Below are 17,675 nucleotides of genomic sequence, written 5' to 3' on the forward strand. Positions count from 1 at the left end.
GAAAGATGATGAGTGAAATCTCCTCGATAGACAGGTATTGGGAGTGGTCCCGTTAATACTGTCAAAGAATGTTGCTTACAATGTGGCGTTGGAGAAAACCACAACGGGGATGATGAAGATTCTGTCTGACATGTATGAGAAGCCTTTCGCAAATAATAAGGTACATCTCATGAAAAAACTCTTCAATTTAAAGATGACAAAAAATATATCAATGGCACCACATTTGAATGAGTTTAGCACGATTGTCAATCAATTGACCTCGGTTCAGATTAAATATGACGATGAGGTTCATGCTTTAATTCTTTTGGCGTCTTCGTCAAAATTGTTGGGAACCTATGAGGGCTACAGCCAGCAACTCTGTAGGTAATGGGAAGTTGATTTTTAATGATGTTCGGGATACTATTCTTGCAGAGGAAGTTCGTAGAAAGGACTCCAGAGAATCTTCGACGTGTCCTAAGTGTCAATACTAAGGGCAGGAACTTCAATAGGAATTCCAACAAAGGCAATGGTAGAGGGAAGTCAAGGAACAGAAGAAACAAGTCCAAATTCGGTAGGAATGTGGAGTACTGGAATTGTGGCAAGTCTGGTCACATAAAGAAGAATTGCAGAGCACCGAAGAAGGATGAAAAGAAAAACGATACTGCAAACGTGGTGACTAAAGAAGTATAAGATGTTTTACTCTTGTCGGTTGATAGCCCTATTGACTATTGGATGTTAGATTGAGGAGCTTCATTTCACACCACCTCACATCGTGAGATCATGGAGAAATATGTTGTTGGAGATCACGGGAAGGTGTACTTTGCTGATGGAGAACCTTTGGATATTGTTGGTATTGGTAATGTTAGTTTGAGGATGTCAAACGGGACAATGTGGAAAATTCACAAGGTGAGACATGTGCCAAAACTGATGTGTAATTTGATCTCAGTAGGGCAACTTGATGATGAAGGTCATAATGTGACTTTTAATGGCACTGCCTGGAAAGTCACTAAGGGAGCCATGGTTCTTGCACGAGGAGTTAAAACTAGAACTCTTTACATCACTTCTAGTTGTAGAGACACGGTTGCAGTTTCTGATGTTGTTATTGATTCTGACTTGTGGTATTATAGGCTCGGTCACATGAGTGAGAAGGGAATGAAAGTGCTTCAGTCCAAAGGGAAGTTACCAGGGTTGACAAATGTAAATAACAGTTTGTGTGAAGGTTGTGTTTTCGGCAAGCAAAAAAGGGTTAGTTTTTCTAATGCTGGAAAGGAGCAAAAGACATCAAAATTGAAGTTGGTTCACACAGATGTGTGGGGGCCTTCAACTGTTGCCTCTCTTGGTGGTTCTGACTACTATGTAACATTTATTGATGATGCAAGTAGAAAGATATGGGTTTATTTCTTGAAAAAGAAATCTAACGTGTTTGATATCTTCAAGAGATAGAGAACAATGGTTGAGAATGAGACAAATTTGAAGGTGAAGTATTTGTAGTCAGATAATGATGATGAGAATACATAGATGATTTCAAGCGGTATTGTGCTGATAATGGAATCAAGATGAAGAAGACCATTCCTGGAAAACCTCAACAGGATGGTGTGGCTGAAAGGATGAACAAGACCTTGAATGAGCATGCTAGGAGTATGAGATTACATATGGGATTGCCAAAGATGTTCTAGTTTGAGGCTATTAACATTGCTGCCTATTTGATCAACAAAGGTCCTTCAATACCATTGGATTGCAAAATACTAGAAGAGGTCTGGAGCGACAAAGAGTTTGGTTATCGGTTCTGGAATGACCAAAGTCGTAAGGTGATCAGGAGTAAGGACATGATCTTCAATAAAGGTGCCTTATATAAAGATAGGTTGAGAACAAAATCTAAGAGCACAAGTGATGAAGCCAAAAAGTTTGAAGTGATTCAGTTTATAGATCTTCTAGTCATTGAGATGGACAATATTGCTTAGGAAGACCAAGAAAACATACCCTCATAAGTAAATCAGGGTATTCCTATGATTGAACTCAGGAGATCTGCCTGAACTAGCAAACCACCATAGAGGTACTCCCCTGCATTGAATTATATTTTATTGACTGATAAAGGTGAACCAGAGAGTTATGAGGAAACCGTGCAAGTTGATAAATCAATCAAGTGGGAGTTGGCCATGAAGGACGAGATGGATTCACTGTTATCCAATCAAACATGGCAGTTGATAGAGTTACCAAAAGGGAAGAAGGTCTTGCAGAACAAATGGGTGTACCGAATAAAAGACGAACATGATGGCAACAAGCGGTACAAGGCAAGACTGGTGGTAAAGGGTTTTCAACAAAAAGAAGGCATTGACTACACTGAGATTTTCTCTCCAGTAATGAAATTGACTACTATTAGATCAGTGCTTCGACTAGTGGCAAATGAAGACTTGCACTTAGAGCAGTTGGATGTAAAGACAACCTTTCTTCATGGTGATTTGGAGGAAGAGATTTATATGATGCAGCCACAGGGTTTCAAAGCATGTGGAAAGGAGAAAATGGTGTACAAATTTCAAAAGAGCATGTATGGTCTTAAACAAGCTCCAAGACAATGGTATAAAAGGTTTGATACCTTTATGAGTAGTAATGGTTTCTTGAGGTGCTAGGCGTATCATTGTTGTTATGTGAAGAAGTTTGATTACTCCTATATCATTCTACTACTATATGTTGATGAAATGTTGATAGCAGATGCTTGCAAACAGGAAATAGAAAGGTTGAAAAGGGAGTTGTCCAAGAAGTTTGCAATAAAGGATTTGGGTGTTGCAAAATAAATCCTTGGGATGAGGATTATTAGGGACATTGATGTCTTTAAACTGTCACAAGAAGAATATGTGAAGAAGGTGCTGAGCAGATTCAACATGAATGATACAAAACTAGTGAGTACTCCTTTGGCTAGTCACTTTAGGCTATCTAAGAAGCAATCATCTTCTACAGAGCAGGAGTGGGCCAACATGGCCAATGTGCCTTATGCTTCTGCTATTGGTTGTCTCATATATGTCATGGTGTGCACTAGGCCAAACATAGCTCATGCAGTGGGAGTTGTGAGTAGATATATGAGTAATCCGGGTAAGCAACATTGGGAAGCAGTGAAGTGGATTCTCAGGTATTTGAGAGGCACTGCAGAGTCAGCCTTATGTTTCATAAATTTAGACTTGGGATTACAAGTTTATGTAGATGCTGACATAGCTGGAGACATTGATGGTAGGAAGAGTACCACTGGATATGTATACACATTGGGTGGTACAACAGTTAGTTGGGTCTCTAAATTGCAAAAGATAATTGCTCTTTCCACTACTGAGGCAGAATATGTCGTTGTGATTGAAGCCAACAAAGAGATGGTATGGTAGCAGTCCTTCTGGGAAGAATTAGGTCTCAAGCATGGGAAGAATGTGTTGTATTGTGACAGTCACAATGCTATTTATTTAGCAAAGAATCCTGTTTATCATGCCAAAACAAAATACATACAAGTGCGTTATCACTTCATCAGATCGGCTCTAGAAGATGGAGTCTTAGTACTTGAGAAGATTCAAGGAAGTCAAAATCCGGCTAATATGTTGACAAAGACTGTTACGATTGAGAAACTAAAGTTGTATGTAACTTCAGTTGGACTTCTCTCTGAGGATTGAGAAGCTATTGTCGCTGCAGAGGAGATATTGATAATGGATTAGTCTCCAAGTGAGAGATTGTTAGGTTGTAGAGCCTAATTAACACCATACCTTTTGGGAGAATTCTCTTGTAAACTATTACATCATAGTGGATTAGTACAGCAGCGGAAGACAAGACGTAGTCTCACCTTGAGGCGAACCTGTATAAATCTTGTTGTGCTTTTTCGTGCTTTTTTTTTCTTCTGCGATTATTATTATTGCTCTCATTAGTTCGGAATTAGGGCGTCTAATTCCTAACAGTTTTTTCTTCAAGTAGATGTGTCTATTCTCATGCTCAGTGGTCTTTCTTCTTTGATTGGATTTGGCAATTGTTTTTCTTTAGAGATTTGTTCAAATCTCTTGAAGTATGAGCAGTATTTTTGTGCTAATTCATCTAGGTTATTTTTGCTTCCTCAATTTCTTGATGGTCCATTCTATAAATATCCAACAAACCCATCTCTTTGGAGAACATAGTTGTATCATGAACATATCTAGAGTAAGTCTAAGTTAATTCAGAAAGAATGCTGTCAGAATTGATGAACCGTAGAAATTTCCTCCAATTTTCTGATGCCCTTGGTCAAAAGTGAAGAGAGAAAAAATGGTGAATTTTTAAATTTGATATAAATGGGTGAAACAGCGTCCTATGTAAAATGCACTGTAGAAGCTGTAGACCTAACATTTAAGGAAACTGCACTCTAAACAGCCCAATACACGCACAAATGAGGTGATCACATCAATTGGTCATTTCTCTCGTACTAAATTTATGAGAGTGTAGATGAGTTTCAGAATATTGATGTGGCAGATTGATATAGGCGGCATGCCTCAGTTGCCACTTACAAGGAAATGTTCAATGGATCAAGTTTACAGGAATTATTAAATATTAGTAGTTACTTAAGTCATCATGTGAAACCCATTCAAGGTGGTGTTGAATTTTTGGCCATGACCTGCACAGACAACTTTTTTTTCTTTTTTTCTTTTTTCTAGAATAATTGCATATGCAACTGGTCTTAAAGTTAAGTTCATTTTCCTCATGGATCGTGTAAGAGTCAAGAATAGAACATTCCTTGTCCAAATTGTCCATTCTAGAACCCAAGCTCACAGTTGGTGGACGTCATGTAGTTCTTCTCCTTGAATTATGTTGGATAATTTTTGGGGCACTGCACATCGGACTATAGTTCATGGCAGTCAATGATACTAAAAAGTGCCACTTTCTCACTGATGGACCCTTCTCTGAAAGTTCTTGAAGACTTTCTTTAAACAGATGATTGTGCTGAATGAAAATAGGGACTGATTTTGAGGGGATTATGTGAAGTGGAAGGTTGTAGGTTATAGGCCGTAAAGTAGGTAATAATGGAGAAGGAACTACCTTGGTGAGCTCTGAATGAAGAATTCTATTTTTTCTTTTTAGTGTAATAAATAAGAGTATTTTGTCAATGGGGTTTGCTTTAACTTGATCCAAACTATCCGGCTGTAAATTGATTTCAACTGCTACTGAATGTGTCTTCAAATGTTATTTGGGTCAGATAAGTTCATTTTGGTAGGGAAATTTCGTTTGCTTGATAACTAGATATGTTGCCGATCTACTAATATTTGTTTTGTGTAGTATACCTTCTCTTTTGGATTTTAATACTCTCTAGTACATGAGCTTGCCCATTAAAGCGACGTGCAAAGCAAAGGTTCTTGATTGATTTCATGATGTGCATGTGAAAATTTTAAAATACTAGTGGCTCTAAAACAGAGTATCTACGCTCAATAGATGGCTTGCTATTTTCTCTACTCGTATTTGTTTGGTGTAAGTGCCTTCTCTGCTTGATATTTAACATCTCATGCTTACCGTCCACGAAGAGATTGGTGTTTGAGTTCATGATTTTGCAGAGAAGTTTTAGAACAGCTGTTGCACTGAAGCAGAGCATGAATTAGGGCTTACCGAACATTCAGTTAATGGACGTCTGATTCACCATTTTCGGTATTTGCTTTTCTCATGAATGTGGTCTTCGTTGTTGGCGTGAGATGTCTTCCAGAGGAGGAAGTGACTTCTTCTTTGACTCAGCAACTATCTACATGATAGAAGGCTTTTTTTTTACTAACCATTGATTCGAAAAGACTATAAGATTCACAAATTTTGAAGTTTTTGAACTTCAAAGTGTCCAAAGATATTAATTTGAGTTAATTAGAGATGTTTTATTCCGTTTTAGAGGAAAATCGTTTTCTATAAAAATTTATTTTGTAGAATTCACAGGAGAATACGAATATAAATATTTAAAAACTTTAATATTATTTTAATTATAAATAAGATAGAAAAGAACAAATAGACGTAGAAAAAACGAATCAAAAGGGGTGAGGCTACAACAAACTAGAAATTGGTTCTAGCTCTGGTGTACGCTAATGGCAGCATCAACAGCTTCTTCCCCCTCCCCACGTACGCTCGCCTCGTCAGATTATCGAAACCATTATTCTCAATTTCGTCCAGAATTTCGCGGTACAACATCAATGACGACCACACCTGCAACCACACGATTAACCCAGTTCAATTTGATTGCCCTTACCCTGTCAATCTTTCTGTTGGCGAGGAAAGAAAATAAAATGAAATGAATACCGGCCATCGGCTAGCCTTGTCGAGCTGGGAAGCTCCCTCCTCTGCTTCCTTGAAATAGAACCGAGCTCTTCTAATTTGAGCCTTCATGAATTCTTTCCACCTATCGGAGATTTTCCTCGAAAGTACGTCGTCATCGCATAATCCGAACTGAGCGAGCTCGTCTTGGGGAAGGTAGACTCTCCCTCTCAGACCACTGCGACACACCATCGCTGTAAGTTGGTAATGGTCCCGTCGACGATCTTTAAGTTAAGAACAGAAGACTCTAAGTACTTACTCTTCTCCAACATCTCTTAAGATGTTAGTGAGCTGGTTGCCGATGCCCAAGTTGAGAGCTGCATCATAAACGCGTTGGATAGAGGCTAGCGAATCTGCTGCGATGCCCATTACTGGAACACTCATCAATCCGACTGTTCCAGCCACATAGTAGCAGTAGAGATAGAGTTCTTCGAAGTTCTGGTATCTACACGTTCTTGTATCCATCCGCATTCCCTCGATCATATCCCTGAAGGGCTTCATAAAGAAGATATTATCTCGTCAATAATGTCAAATCACGGTATCCTGGACTGACCCCATATTACGCAGAAGTAAAGAAGCACGCTGGTTCAGGTTCTCTGCCTTACCTTGATGTCCAATGGAAACTTTTGCACAGTATGGGCAAGTGCAGCGTCGAGCATATCAAAAGGGCGGCCGCTGAAGATATCTTCTAGTCGTTCTTCCCATTTATCGAGCACGGCAGCGGTCATGTGGATGGCGTTTGGACCGTCGACGAGCTCGTCTGTCCTCCTGCACCAAACTGTTTGAAATCACTTCAGTCATTAGTATAGGAACCAGACCAATCTTCCGAGAAACAAACTAGACAGGTAAGACTCCTCTGACAGCAATTGAATTGCATCTTATTTGTTCTTTCACTGTCAGATGATGAGCCTCACCAAATTTCAATATTTTTGCTGGCGTCCACCTCACCGTAAATGGCCCATATTGCCTTCCGACGTTCCTCCGTCATCAGCAGTGATCCTGTGTGGTGGAAACCCTCGGAAGTTACGTAAAATTAAAAAAAAAAAAAAAAGTTTTCCAGAAAATGAACTAATGAAGAACAGAAGTCAGTACAAATTGTTCGATCAAATTCCTATAAGAAAAGTCACTTAGTCGATTCTTTGAAGAGGAGAAAGGGAATTGTTAGTTCATTGTACCAAGATAAAACGTCTTAGCGTATTCTGAGCAGAGGTGGCGGCAACTTTCATAGGCCTCGGACAGGAAAGCTGAGCTGAAGTCTACCCTAGTGTAATCCTTCCCCAAGCTCAAGTTCGGACGAGACTGGCTCTTAGCAATTTCTCGTACTTGCAACTGGGTGTAAGGAATCTCATCCCTGCATAGTTCCGGGAATTTAACTGTTTTCGGAATAATCGGCAGTTGGATGGTACATTTAATGGATGAAATCGTCGGTAACGGCGCACGATAACTCATCGTTTCCCTACAGGAACGAATAGAAGTAGAAAGGAAGAAGGGCGACGCGTCCTCTTCTACTCATCAATATATTCATAGATTAATGGTGGTGAGAGAGGAAGAAGAGAATACCTCGATCGATGGTTTGGACAAAGGCGAGGATTTGAACTTGGTAAGAGAGATGCCGCTTTGTCGACTAACGAGGTGGCCATAGTGGCTCTTGCTCTGTCTTGTTTCTATGGGCGGCAAATCGAATCTGCAAGTGCGGATACTCTCGCTTTCTTTGGACTTACTGCCAAAACTGTGTTTGGTCAGCAACAAGAAGGAATCCTACAAGACTTCAAACGAGCGTGGAGTCTTTTCAGTGATTACATAAACGTATTTTCAACAGTAAGAAGATGAGTAATGGGACGGTTAATCTATTTCCATTACAGAAAAATCTAAAATTCATACTTCTTATCACTGTTTTTTGAACGACAACTGATCTTGATTCGGGAAAACTCTTATTTAATTTCCACCTATTAAACTCTTATTGTTTCTTTTACATGGATTGATTTCCATTTTCCACATTGAGATAATTTTGATGATAACAAATACTAATGAGGTGCATTAAGTATGTCTTGAAACTTAAAAAAACCTCAATACATTTTGTCAACATATCCAATTCAATTAGCCAAAAAAAGGGAAGAACAACTCATTCTAGAAAGTATACAGTCCAAACGGCCTAACAACAACCATTTGATTGGATTAGAGAGAAAATACTCTTAGGAAGCCTCCATCCAATGTTAGAATTATTGTTCCAATACTTTATTATCATACTGCTCATTCTAGTGTTGAGTTTTGAAAGAAGTTGTTGTTTAGTACCAGTAATTTGAAATCAATTGACTTGGTGAAGTATATATGAACAAGTGCACCTTTACTTTGAAATTGAATTGCTTTATTCAAATTATTACTCATGGACTTATTGCTTGATTTCAATTACTTTTGTGTGTCCCGATTTTTGAAAAACCAATCCATGTTTTACTTCAAGCTTACCTTTTGAAGTTTGATTAGATTAGAACCTATTGAACTACTATTACATAGAATTGGTGTATTTATTCATTTGTGCATGTATTGTGGAATCTACCTATTTAAGAGGCTAACATATGTTGATCGAGGGTTCACACTCATCCAAATTTTGATGGTAACAAACTTAATTGATTTAATGTTGATTTCTACGGGCAATACATAAACCCAATAGATCTCAAGGGAAAGAGAGAAGAGAGGAACTCTAGATCTCAAGGGAAAGAGAGGAGAGAAAAAACCAAGGGAGAGAAAGAAGAGGAGAGAGAGGTATATGGACGAATTTGAGCCAAGAGGAAGAGGCTTGAATGCTCTATCTCATGCCTTGAGGATATATTTATAGTTGTGGGAAGGTGTTTACAATAACTATAATGCCCTTAGGACTATATACTTCAAAAGGAAAAAGACATTAGAGGACATATACCAACTTATATAATTATAACTCTATGCCTATCTCTATGAAAATTATTTTTATATATTAGCTATCCCACACCTGCACACATGAGTGTCTTTTAACATCTAACAATTGTAATATACCATTTCAAATGTATTTCCTTCGAGAGACACAAAAATCAAGGTCTATGCAAAGAACATGCAAAAAGTATCTCAAGACCTCAAGCTTCATAAGTGTGTTAAGGTCATCTTCAAGAAGTACCCACACAAGAAGAAGCGAAGAATTGAAAACTAAAGTTTAATAAATCTAGATAAAACTCTTTTTTTATTTATTTATATAGGTGGGACATGAATGCTCTAATACATAAAAATAAAATAACAACACTTAAACTAACCATTAATTACAACTTATACCACTCTCTGATCATTATATAGAATTGGATGAATTTTTAATACTCAGCCCGAAATTTATATGCTAGAACGAATGGCAGAATCAGCTATGGCATTTATCTTTTCTTAAAATGTCTTAGTATTTACTATTTAGGGGCCATCTACAAATACAGCTCATTGGGGAAGAAGACAACCGACATCCGGTGAGGTGAAGACCCTGGATTGGGCTACATTATGAAAGTTCTTGCCTTGCATTGTTGTTCACATGTCATGCTAACATTTATAGCCTCCGTGCAATTATAGGCCACTCCCATCCCTTTCATTGTCATCACAGACGTTGATTGATCCCTTAAAGAGGAGTAGAGGTTACAGCTTGTATTTACTCGTCTTGTATTTACTGCTCTCGGCGAAGAAATAATAGTACAAGACAGTGGCTTACAGCGATCCACCATTAAAGAGCGCCGTGATATAGTTTCAGGAAGAAGGATGTGCAGACCCGCTTCCTCCACCTCTGCAAGCAATTCGTGAGACTTGACTTTTTTGACAATTTAGAAAAAGCTGGAGTGCCAGAGAACAAAAACAAAGAGATAACAGTAACGAAAATGCCTTGAAACCTTTCCCAATACTAACATCCTTCTCGTCAGTATTACAAAACCAAAATAACCAGCAAAGACAGAGGCAGGCCTCTACCGAGGGAGCGAAGAGGGAAAGAAAATACATTAGAAGACAAAAAGGTCCTGTTTCTTTTGGCCTGAGAAACGAAAACTTTTTCCCATCTCTTACGCGGAGAGCTATAGCAAAAAGAAAAGAAAAGAACACTGTCAAACTACAACCACCAAGTCAAAACCTCTGAAAAGAGATGGGAAAACGATAGCATGAACAAAGGCACACAGCTAAGACTAAAAAGGTGAGAAGAAAAGTAGGATACATTGAATTATACATTAAAGGAGAAATATCATGGCTTGTTATTATGGACAATTAGGGTTTCTTCCAGGACCGCCATAGTAGAAGTAGTTGCCCCAATCACCGTTGTTACCATTTTGTACATCATAGCAGTTTGGTTGCTCAGTAAAAGTGCCAATCCCTTTAGGGGCTTTCAGCTTGTTCGAACCATCAACTAGTACGATATTCCTGAAGTAACTAGATTTGCCAAAGCCTTCTTCAGGGAAACGGCCACTACCCATCTGCGTTGATGTATGCGAACCATCGGGCTCTGAGTTGACAACCTCACCGCCCCACTCAATCATGGAGGCACTATCCGCCAAGTATGAGAAGAGAAACGAAGGCCAATAACCCAAGACATAGTCATTCCCGAATTGCATCCACCAGTGGCCTTCTTTCGGGTCCTGCCAAAACAACCCATATCATGATATGAATGTCCTTGTCAGAGAATCCCTTCTGTTTTTTTTTTTTTTTAACTGTATTTTTCTTATTGTTTTTCTCAGCATAAGGGTACGTTTGTTTGTACCTTCCAGATAAGTATACTGATATCATATTGGGAACTACGATAATCAGATACAGGGAAGATGCTGGCACCCATTGCTATCTCACTATTGATTTGAATAAAGCCTGAGCAGAGTAGGTTGTAGCATCCCGTGGCTTGATAAGCATCACTCTGTTATTGTCCACAAGAGGGAAGAAAACGAATTGAATTTTAGTCGAAGCAAAATCAAAACTAACAATAAGAACTCGTAGCAGAGAAAACTCCTATCGCCTGGGTTTGAACTTTGCAGAGAAAACGCAAGAGCAAACAAACAATTTAGACAGAGAATCCAAGGAACAATGTTTCAGGGAAATATAAACTTACGGTCCAGTAAGTAAAGAGCCTGGTGTTGTTATCTCCATATAGGTCCGGGCTGACCTGTTTTCCATTCAAACAGAAAAGGAGAGTGCTCAGAAAAGTAGATGGGTTTTATTCTCCGAGGGGTATTCGGGTACACAGAAACCCCATCCAAATAATAAGAAAAGGTTTTTCTTTTCTTCTCGACGAAGGCTTTGTAATGATACCTGCCAGCCCGCTTCGATACTATTGAGATCTTCACCAAAGGAGCCTCCAAGAATCCAAAGCTGAGATAAACTGAACTCGTTTGGCTGTTGAATCTGGGGCTGCCAAACATTAATAGTTGCTTTTGCTCCATAGTACTTATCTCCTTCCACATAAGCAATGGCATGCTACTCCGCCGGAAGAGAAGAAAATGTAAGCAGCTTCTACAGGGAAAAAAAAAAAAGAAATTTCTCTAAACGAGCATAAAAGCTATCCACTAGAGGGTTCTCAGTTTTTACTGGCTTTACTTTTTTACCTGATGGCCATTTTGATTAATGAAGTCAGGATTCGCAGACCTCGGTTGAGGAACGGTTCGGTGTTTCTTCCTACCGTATCTCTTAACTGAACTCGCCCTCAAAATATCAGCCCTTCTGGTCCTTCTGATAGGTATGGTGCCTTCAGGACATCTTCCGTTTAAATGCCATAGCTGAGTAATGGTGCTTGGACTTCCTCCAGTAGAGGCGACTTTACTCGCACCCAAAACACCATCTGGGTGGAAAGTAGGCTTCATCTGGAAAAGAGAAGGAAAACGAAACTAAGCCTTCCATGAAAAGAAAAATAAGAGAGCAGATCAAGCAAACCGAAAAAGTACAGAGGAGTGAACCTGTATAGTGTGGTTCGTCAGAAACGGGTGATCAAAGGCAGGCTGATGTGAGATGTGAACGCAATCGATTGTGTCACCGTCCGGACTCTGTTATGCACAAAAAAAAAAAAAAAAAACCGTCACAATGAGAAACTGAAAAATAGAAAAAGGGAAACACAAACAGTGGAATAAGAGAAATATAAACCCGAAAAACAGCACAACGGAGATTAAATGAAACAAAAAAAATCTAAATTTTTAGCAAAAAGCAGCAGCAGCCAACTGCACCAGAAAGGAAACCACAGTTGGAGGCAGCAAGAAATGATATCTAGATGTTTAAACAACAAAAAAAAAATCTTTGATTCAGAGCAGATCATTTTTAGTGGAGATAGAACTGAAAACTAAACACCATAACAGAAAAAGGAAGAAAAAAGGACGCCAGAGAAATCCCTGAAGTGAAGGACATTTTTCAGTGCTTTATTACTGATTATGTCCTGAAAATGATGATAAAAAAATGGTAGAGGGAAATTTTTCTATAGGAAAATGAAAACGAAAGCCTATGACAGATGGTGCACGAAGAAGATATAATAAACAGATGAAAATAAGAAAAAAATCTAGGAAAAATGTAAATCAAAAAGAAAAAAGAACAAACCCCATCTATGGAAAACAGGGTAGAGGAGAGAAAGCTACTGGCTGGAAATCGAGAATCATCTCATTCAAAGAAGGGGGGAAAAAAAAAACACTACCACCTTAATGCTCTAAGAAGCAGCAGAAGAATTTCCTAAAGGTTGGAAAAGAAAAAAAAAGAAAAAGGAAACAGAGAAATAGACTGAAGGGACCTTAATGGATTTGAGCGCAGGCTTGTTCAACCGCTTGAGGTGCTTTCGCATCTCCAACATTTGCTTCGAAACCGGCTTCCCTGCGGCGCACGATAAGAGGAAGAAGAGCAGTAAAAGCGTCACCACCCTGCTGCCGCCGCTACCCAACTCCATTTTGTGAACGGTAAACACCCCAAAAACAGGCAAACAGAAACGCCCTACGGCCGTCCTCTTCTGCTTCGGAAGCTCACACAAGAACTAGAGCGGCGTCTGGTTCGTCATGGGCGCTGCTCTCCACCACCAGGGAAAGCTGCTAATCCTGCGCCTCTTCCTCCTACTACTCAAAAACTAATTTGAAGAAAACCGCTCCACGCCGTACTAGTATTCGATCCCCGGCGGGTTTTTACCTTTTTATTTATTTATTTATTTTTTTTGCTTGGCAGTTTTCTCCGTAGCCCGACAAGGAGGGTAAAGTCGGAAAACGAAAAAAAGAATTAAAAGTAAATGTGAAGAAAAGGTAATGGAAAAATGAACCGAGACCGTCACTGCCTCCTTTTCATAATTCAAAATCGTCTCGAAAATAACAAAAACGAAACCTCAATGACTAAATTACCCTTTATAGCCATCTTATTCCAGTACTGTCCTCTATCTTTTCCATTGTTCACTGCAGCGCACGTGATTGAGTGAAGGAAAGTAAGAGGAGGGCATTTACGTCATTGAAAAAGAAAATTGGATCATCCAGCACGTGTGTAGGAGGAACGCGATGAGGGGAAAAGAGAAAGAAGAAAAACAGAGACGGAAAGGGAATGGTTGAAAAAGGCATCCCAAGATGATTAATTAAAAGAAAGTTTAAATGGCAAAAATGAAATTTTAATGGAAGAATCCTGGATTGTCGCAAGAGAGGAATTTTTGTCCTTTCTTTGAACGGACCAAATTTTTTTTTTTTAAACTCTTGGCTTACATCATCTTCCATGAGGAAACAAGAGATGGAAATCACATACTCCTTGGTTGTATGTATATTAGTGACAATGTCACATTGGGAGGGACCTTTTTTAAACTTTTGTTCATCTTTCCATGCTTCCTTTGTTTTTCTTTCAAAGAAGCTGCTAATTTACTCGTTACCAAAAGCTTCCCCACCTTTGAATTGCCCCTTTTCATCCACCACCCACCTTTGTCTATACTCGTAAGTTGCTCTTAACCCATCTTTTTTATTAAAATTTTCTTTCTTTTATATCTATTATAAAGGTGGTGGGCATGACATTCCACCACTGATAATAACAATCAATTTACCCCTAAACGAGTCATACACATGACCTTCCACTGATATATATGTCCAAGTGCCAGAGAAGAAGCAGTTTCTTTTTCCTTGCATTAAGGCACAGAAAGGGCGATCTTATGCAACTAATATGGCTGAGAAGCCGGTTAGGGTCTCTTTAGAGCTCTTAGAAAAGAAAGTAAGAATTTGATCATTATTATTACCAAAAGATGAGGAAAAGAAGAGGGACACATTATAAATAATAAGGCCAAAATATGAATGCTTTTAGATCCATGATTGTGCTATCCAAAGTCTTTAATTTTTACAAGCAATAATTGGAGAGATTGGTGGTCCTAAACGTATGTTATATGAAAAAGTTATGGATTATGAAATGCATTTTAATTTAGAATATTGGAAGATACCCACCTCCTTTCCTTCTCTTTCTTCCCCATCAAATTCTAAACACTGACAACTTGTACTGATTTGCGTTAACTTCAAGCCATTTAGAACAAGAAATTGATGAGATTTCTCAATCTACTCTAATTCAACCCTCAAATAATAGGTTCGTTTACTATTTAGTCTTTCGTGAGAAATAATCTTTTTTGTTGTTTCAGTTCCAATGATGCGTCGGAAGACTAACCAAATTTGAGATTCCACTCCATAGGGGGGGGAGGAGGGTTGCAATTTAACTAAAATTACTGCGGAGAATGCTGATATCACTTTCATGGAGGTCGAAATGCTCACGAGTTTATGCAATCTTCAAAGGAGACATGATTGGAAGGGTAAGCGGTGGTTGGATGTTTTCAGGTAGAACGAGGACGACGACAAAAAAAAAAAAATCGAAAATAAAGATTCTGCTTCACGTGTCGGCGGTGGCAGGTAATGACAAGAATGATGATCGATTAAGACTATAGAGGAGGTGAAAATGAGCATCACTTATCATAAAAGTGCGAATGACCTCATCTGCTCCCACACGTAGCCGTCTGTTTTGTGAGAAATCAGTTTTATCTTACCACTTTGACCATCAAATAAAGTTTGAATACATCTCCAAAAACCTCCCCTAAACTATATTTGTCATGTCAAGCATTTTCTTGAACTTAAGAAAATGATTTGTCTTCACTGGCTTGCTCTTCAGTTTTACAGAATTTAAGCACAATTTCCTCTTTCACTAGATATTTGATATTGATGTATTTGCTACTTGCTATGTTCTATATTGATGTAGGTCTATCCAGCTTGTGATGAAGATTTTTAGCATCTACCTAGATGCATAATAAAACCACCTATTGCTTCTTGGAGGACAAAAAAAGAAATCCTTAACCCAAAACTGACTGGAAAATTGAAAGTGCTCTATTAATCGCCTATGTCACCTACTCACTCACTATAAGTGTACCCTCAGTTAGACACCTCAAACTACCAACAATGTGCTTGTAGTATGTGGGGCTAAACTTAGCTCCACCACCATCCTTAATCAACTTCAACCTTTTGTTGATCGTAGGTTGACTCCCACGTTGATTTTGATGACAACAAAACTTAAATTGATCTAATAACTTATAAATATAATATTTCATATACACAACCTTCAAGAGTATTTCAAAGTCTAAAGCTTCAAACCCAAAATGAAGACCTCAATAAAAATTGAAGAATAATTCTTAAAGAGGCATAAGGAAAAAGACAATGAGAAGACTCAAGTTCAAGCATCAAATACATACGTTTAAACTCAGTCAATATCTATAAGAGAGTATTCTAACTCTTATTCCTCAAGTACTTGTGAGATCGGAGATTTATGATATAATTTGCATATAGACATGTTTAGAATCATCATACATATTAGTTAAAAAACACTTAGAAAAAAGTTCTCATGCTTTATAAATTTATACATTTTTATCTGGCATTGCAATGATTGATTAATGACCGATTACGATTGATCATCCAGAACAGTGCAGGCCAGGAATAAAAAGAATGATCGATCAACCATTATTGATTGATAGATCATCTAGGACATGGCCATTTCGTGCTATAACACATGATAGATCATCCTTCAGAGATTGATTGATCATAGCTGCCCAAGCAAGTTGAATTAACATGGAATGATCGATTATCCCTCTAGATTGATTGAGGGACTTCAAACATGATCGATCATACTTGTTATACATAGGCAGAGAGAATCTCGATTAATTGATCAACCAATGGCAATGATCGATCAACGTAACTTTTCTAGACCAATAGTAACATATTGATTGATCAACTTAACTTTTCTAGACCAATAGTAACATATTGATCTATCAGTCCATTGATCAATAAGTCATTGTCTAACAGAAAAGTAGCCGTTATGATCGATCAGTCATGTACCAGTGATCGATTAATCAACAATCTGATTTTTGTCGACGGGCAAATAATAGCTAATTCGAGTTGGGGAAACTATAAATACCCTCACTAAACCATGTGTAAAGATAGGCATAAGCATTTATTGACATATATTCAAGCCACCAAGCTTTATCTTGCAAATTCCCTTTCAAAAGTGTTTTTGAGAGAAAGAGAGTGATCCCACTTTGAAAAACATTCATCTCTCTCAATCATCCTTGCATGTATGATAGTACAAACTCTTTGATCATTATACAATGTACTATAAATTAGGAAGAAGTTTGATATATCTCAAGGAAAAAACATCTCTCAAAGTAAGGGTGTATATTTTTCCCTTTTTTATGTTATTTATGAAATGTTTCTCTATAACTTGATAATCTAGATAGAAATGCCTAGCTAGAGCTAGAATCTAGCAGCAATCTTTTGGGGAGATTGGGTTGTATGAAGCTCATGTATTGAGTTACATGTGCCTGTAGAGAGCGAGAATTTCTTTGTATTTTTCCAACCATTCGAGTGTAATAGAGATTATTTTCCCAAACAAAGGTTATTGGGTAATGACTACCACTAGGGGAACATTGAGAACAATTTTTTTTCCCTATGGTGTGTGCATAATCATACTTACATTGAATTGCTTAATTTCATGATATTTTGTTTTCTTTCACAAGATGATTTTAATTTGAATATCTCAATTCACCAGCCACCCTTGAGAAACCACCTGAGCCAACACCTTCCACTCTAGTAGTTGCCCTCTGAATCTAGCAAAATACTCATGAAAATTGTCTTTACACTTTGTGTTGCACATCTCTTGAAAAATGTCATAAATCTTTTGTAGACTATCAGAGGTAGAATATAATTCAAAACATGTTGGTTGTCTCTAGGTTTACCACATTGTTTGCCACATATTTTTCTATACTATTAATCAACCAGTTAATAACTAGTGTGTCTTCTGTTGACCAGTTATGATAAGAAGGTTGATCAACAAGCATAGGTGGTTGTGTTATATGTTCAACAAAGTCTCTAGTAATCAGAAAACGTTCCGCACATTGGGACCAAAACAAGTAATTACTCAAGCCTTGAGTAGCCACCTAG

General features: G+C 38.2%; 2 protein-coding genes across 2 annotated transcripts; both read right to left on the reverse strand.

The window, feature by feature from the left end:
• Positions 1-316: 316 nt before the first annotated feature.
• Positions 317-7,895, reverse strand: LOC137936152 (phytoene synthase 2, chloroplastic-like). Its single transcript, XM_068780710.1, has 8 exons — positions 7,816-7,895; positions 7,431-7,606; positions 7,204-7,254; positions 6,861-7,033; positions 6,515-6,750; positions 6,241-6,433; positions 6,016-6,147; positions 317-430 (listed from the first exon to the last, which is right to left on the reverse strand). The coding sequence occupies exons 1-8, from the start codon at positions 7,893-7,895 to the stop codon at positions 317-319; spliced, it is 1,155 nt and encodes a 384-aa protein (XP_068636811.1).
• A 2,221-nt stretch (positions 7,896-10,116) lies between these two features.
• LOC137936435 (protein neprosin-like) lies at positions 10,117-13,345 on the reverse strand. The gene is made up of 7 exons (XM_068781103.1): positions 12,992-13,345; positions 12,177-12,263; positions 11,829-12,083; positions 11,536-11,700; positions 11,336-11,389; positions 10,997-11,143; positions 10,117-10,874 (listed from the first exon to the last, which is right to left on the reverse strand). Exons 1-7 carry the CDS (start codon positions 13,142-13,144, stop codon positions 10,497-10,499), a joined length of 1,239 nt encoding a protein of 412 aa, XP_068637204.1. The 5' UTR covers positions 13,145-13,345; the 3' UTR covers positions 10,117-10,496.
• Between the last annotated feature and the right edge of the window lie 4,330 nt (positions 13,346-17,675).

Source organism: Aristolochia californica, unplaced genomic scaffold (assembly GCF_029961685.1).
Source record: "Aristolochia californica isolate CCGP_79_NKW_82.1479 unplaced genomic scaffold, dmAriCali1.0.hap1 SCAF_7, whole genome shotgun sequence".
Taxonomy (NCBI): Eukaryota; Viridiplantae; Streptophyta; class Magnoliopsida; order Piperales; family Aristolochiaceae; genus Aristolochia; species Aristolochia californica.

What these genes read in the sequence shown, in the direction of transcription:
- LOC137936435 (XM_068781103.1), bottom strand. Translation starts at nt 13,144, where the DNA reads ATGGAGTTGGGTAGCGGCGGCAGCAGGGTGGTGACGCTTTTACTGCTC. An exon ending in TTAATCAAAATGGCCATCAG is followed by an intron (nt 11,701 to 11,828) that starts GTAAAAAAGTAA and finishes CCGGCGGAGTAG; the next exon opens with CATGCCATTGCTTATGTGGA. An exon ending in GTATCGAAGCGGGCTGGCAG is followed by an intron (nt 11,390 to 11,535) that starts GTATCATTACAA and finishes AATGGAAAACAG; the next exon opens with GTCAGCCCGGACCTATATGG.
- LOC137936152 (XM_068780710.1), bottom strand. Translation starts at nt 7,895, where the DNA reads ATGGCCACCTCGTTAGTCGACAAAGCGGCATCTCTCTTACCAAGTTCA. An exon ending in GGCAATATGGGCCATTTACG is followed by an intron (nt 7,034 to 7,203) that starts GTGAGGTGGACG and finishes GATTTCAAACAG; the next exon opens with TTTGGTGCAGGAGGACAGAC. An exon ending in TGCCATTAGCGTACACCAGA is followed by an intron (nt 431 to 6,015) that starts GCTAGAACCAAT and finishes GATTCTCTGGAG; the next exon opens with TCCTTTCTACGAACTTCCTC.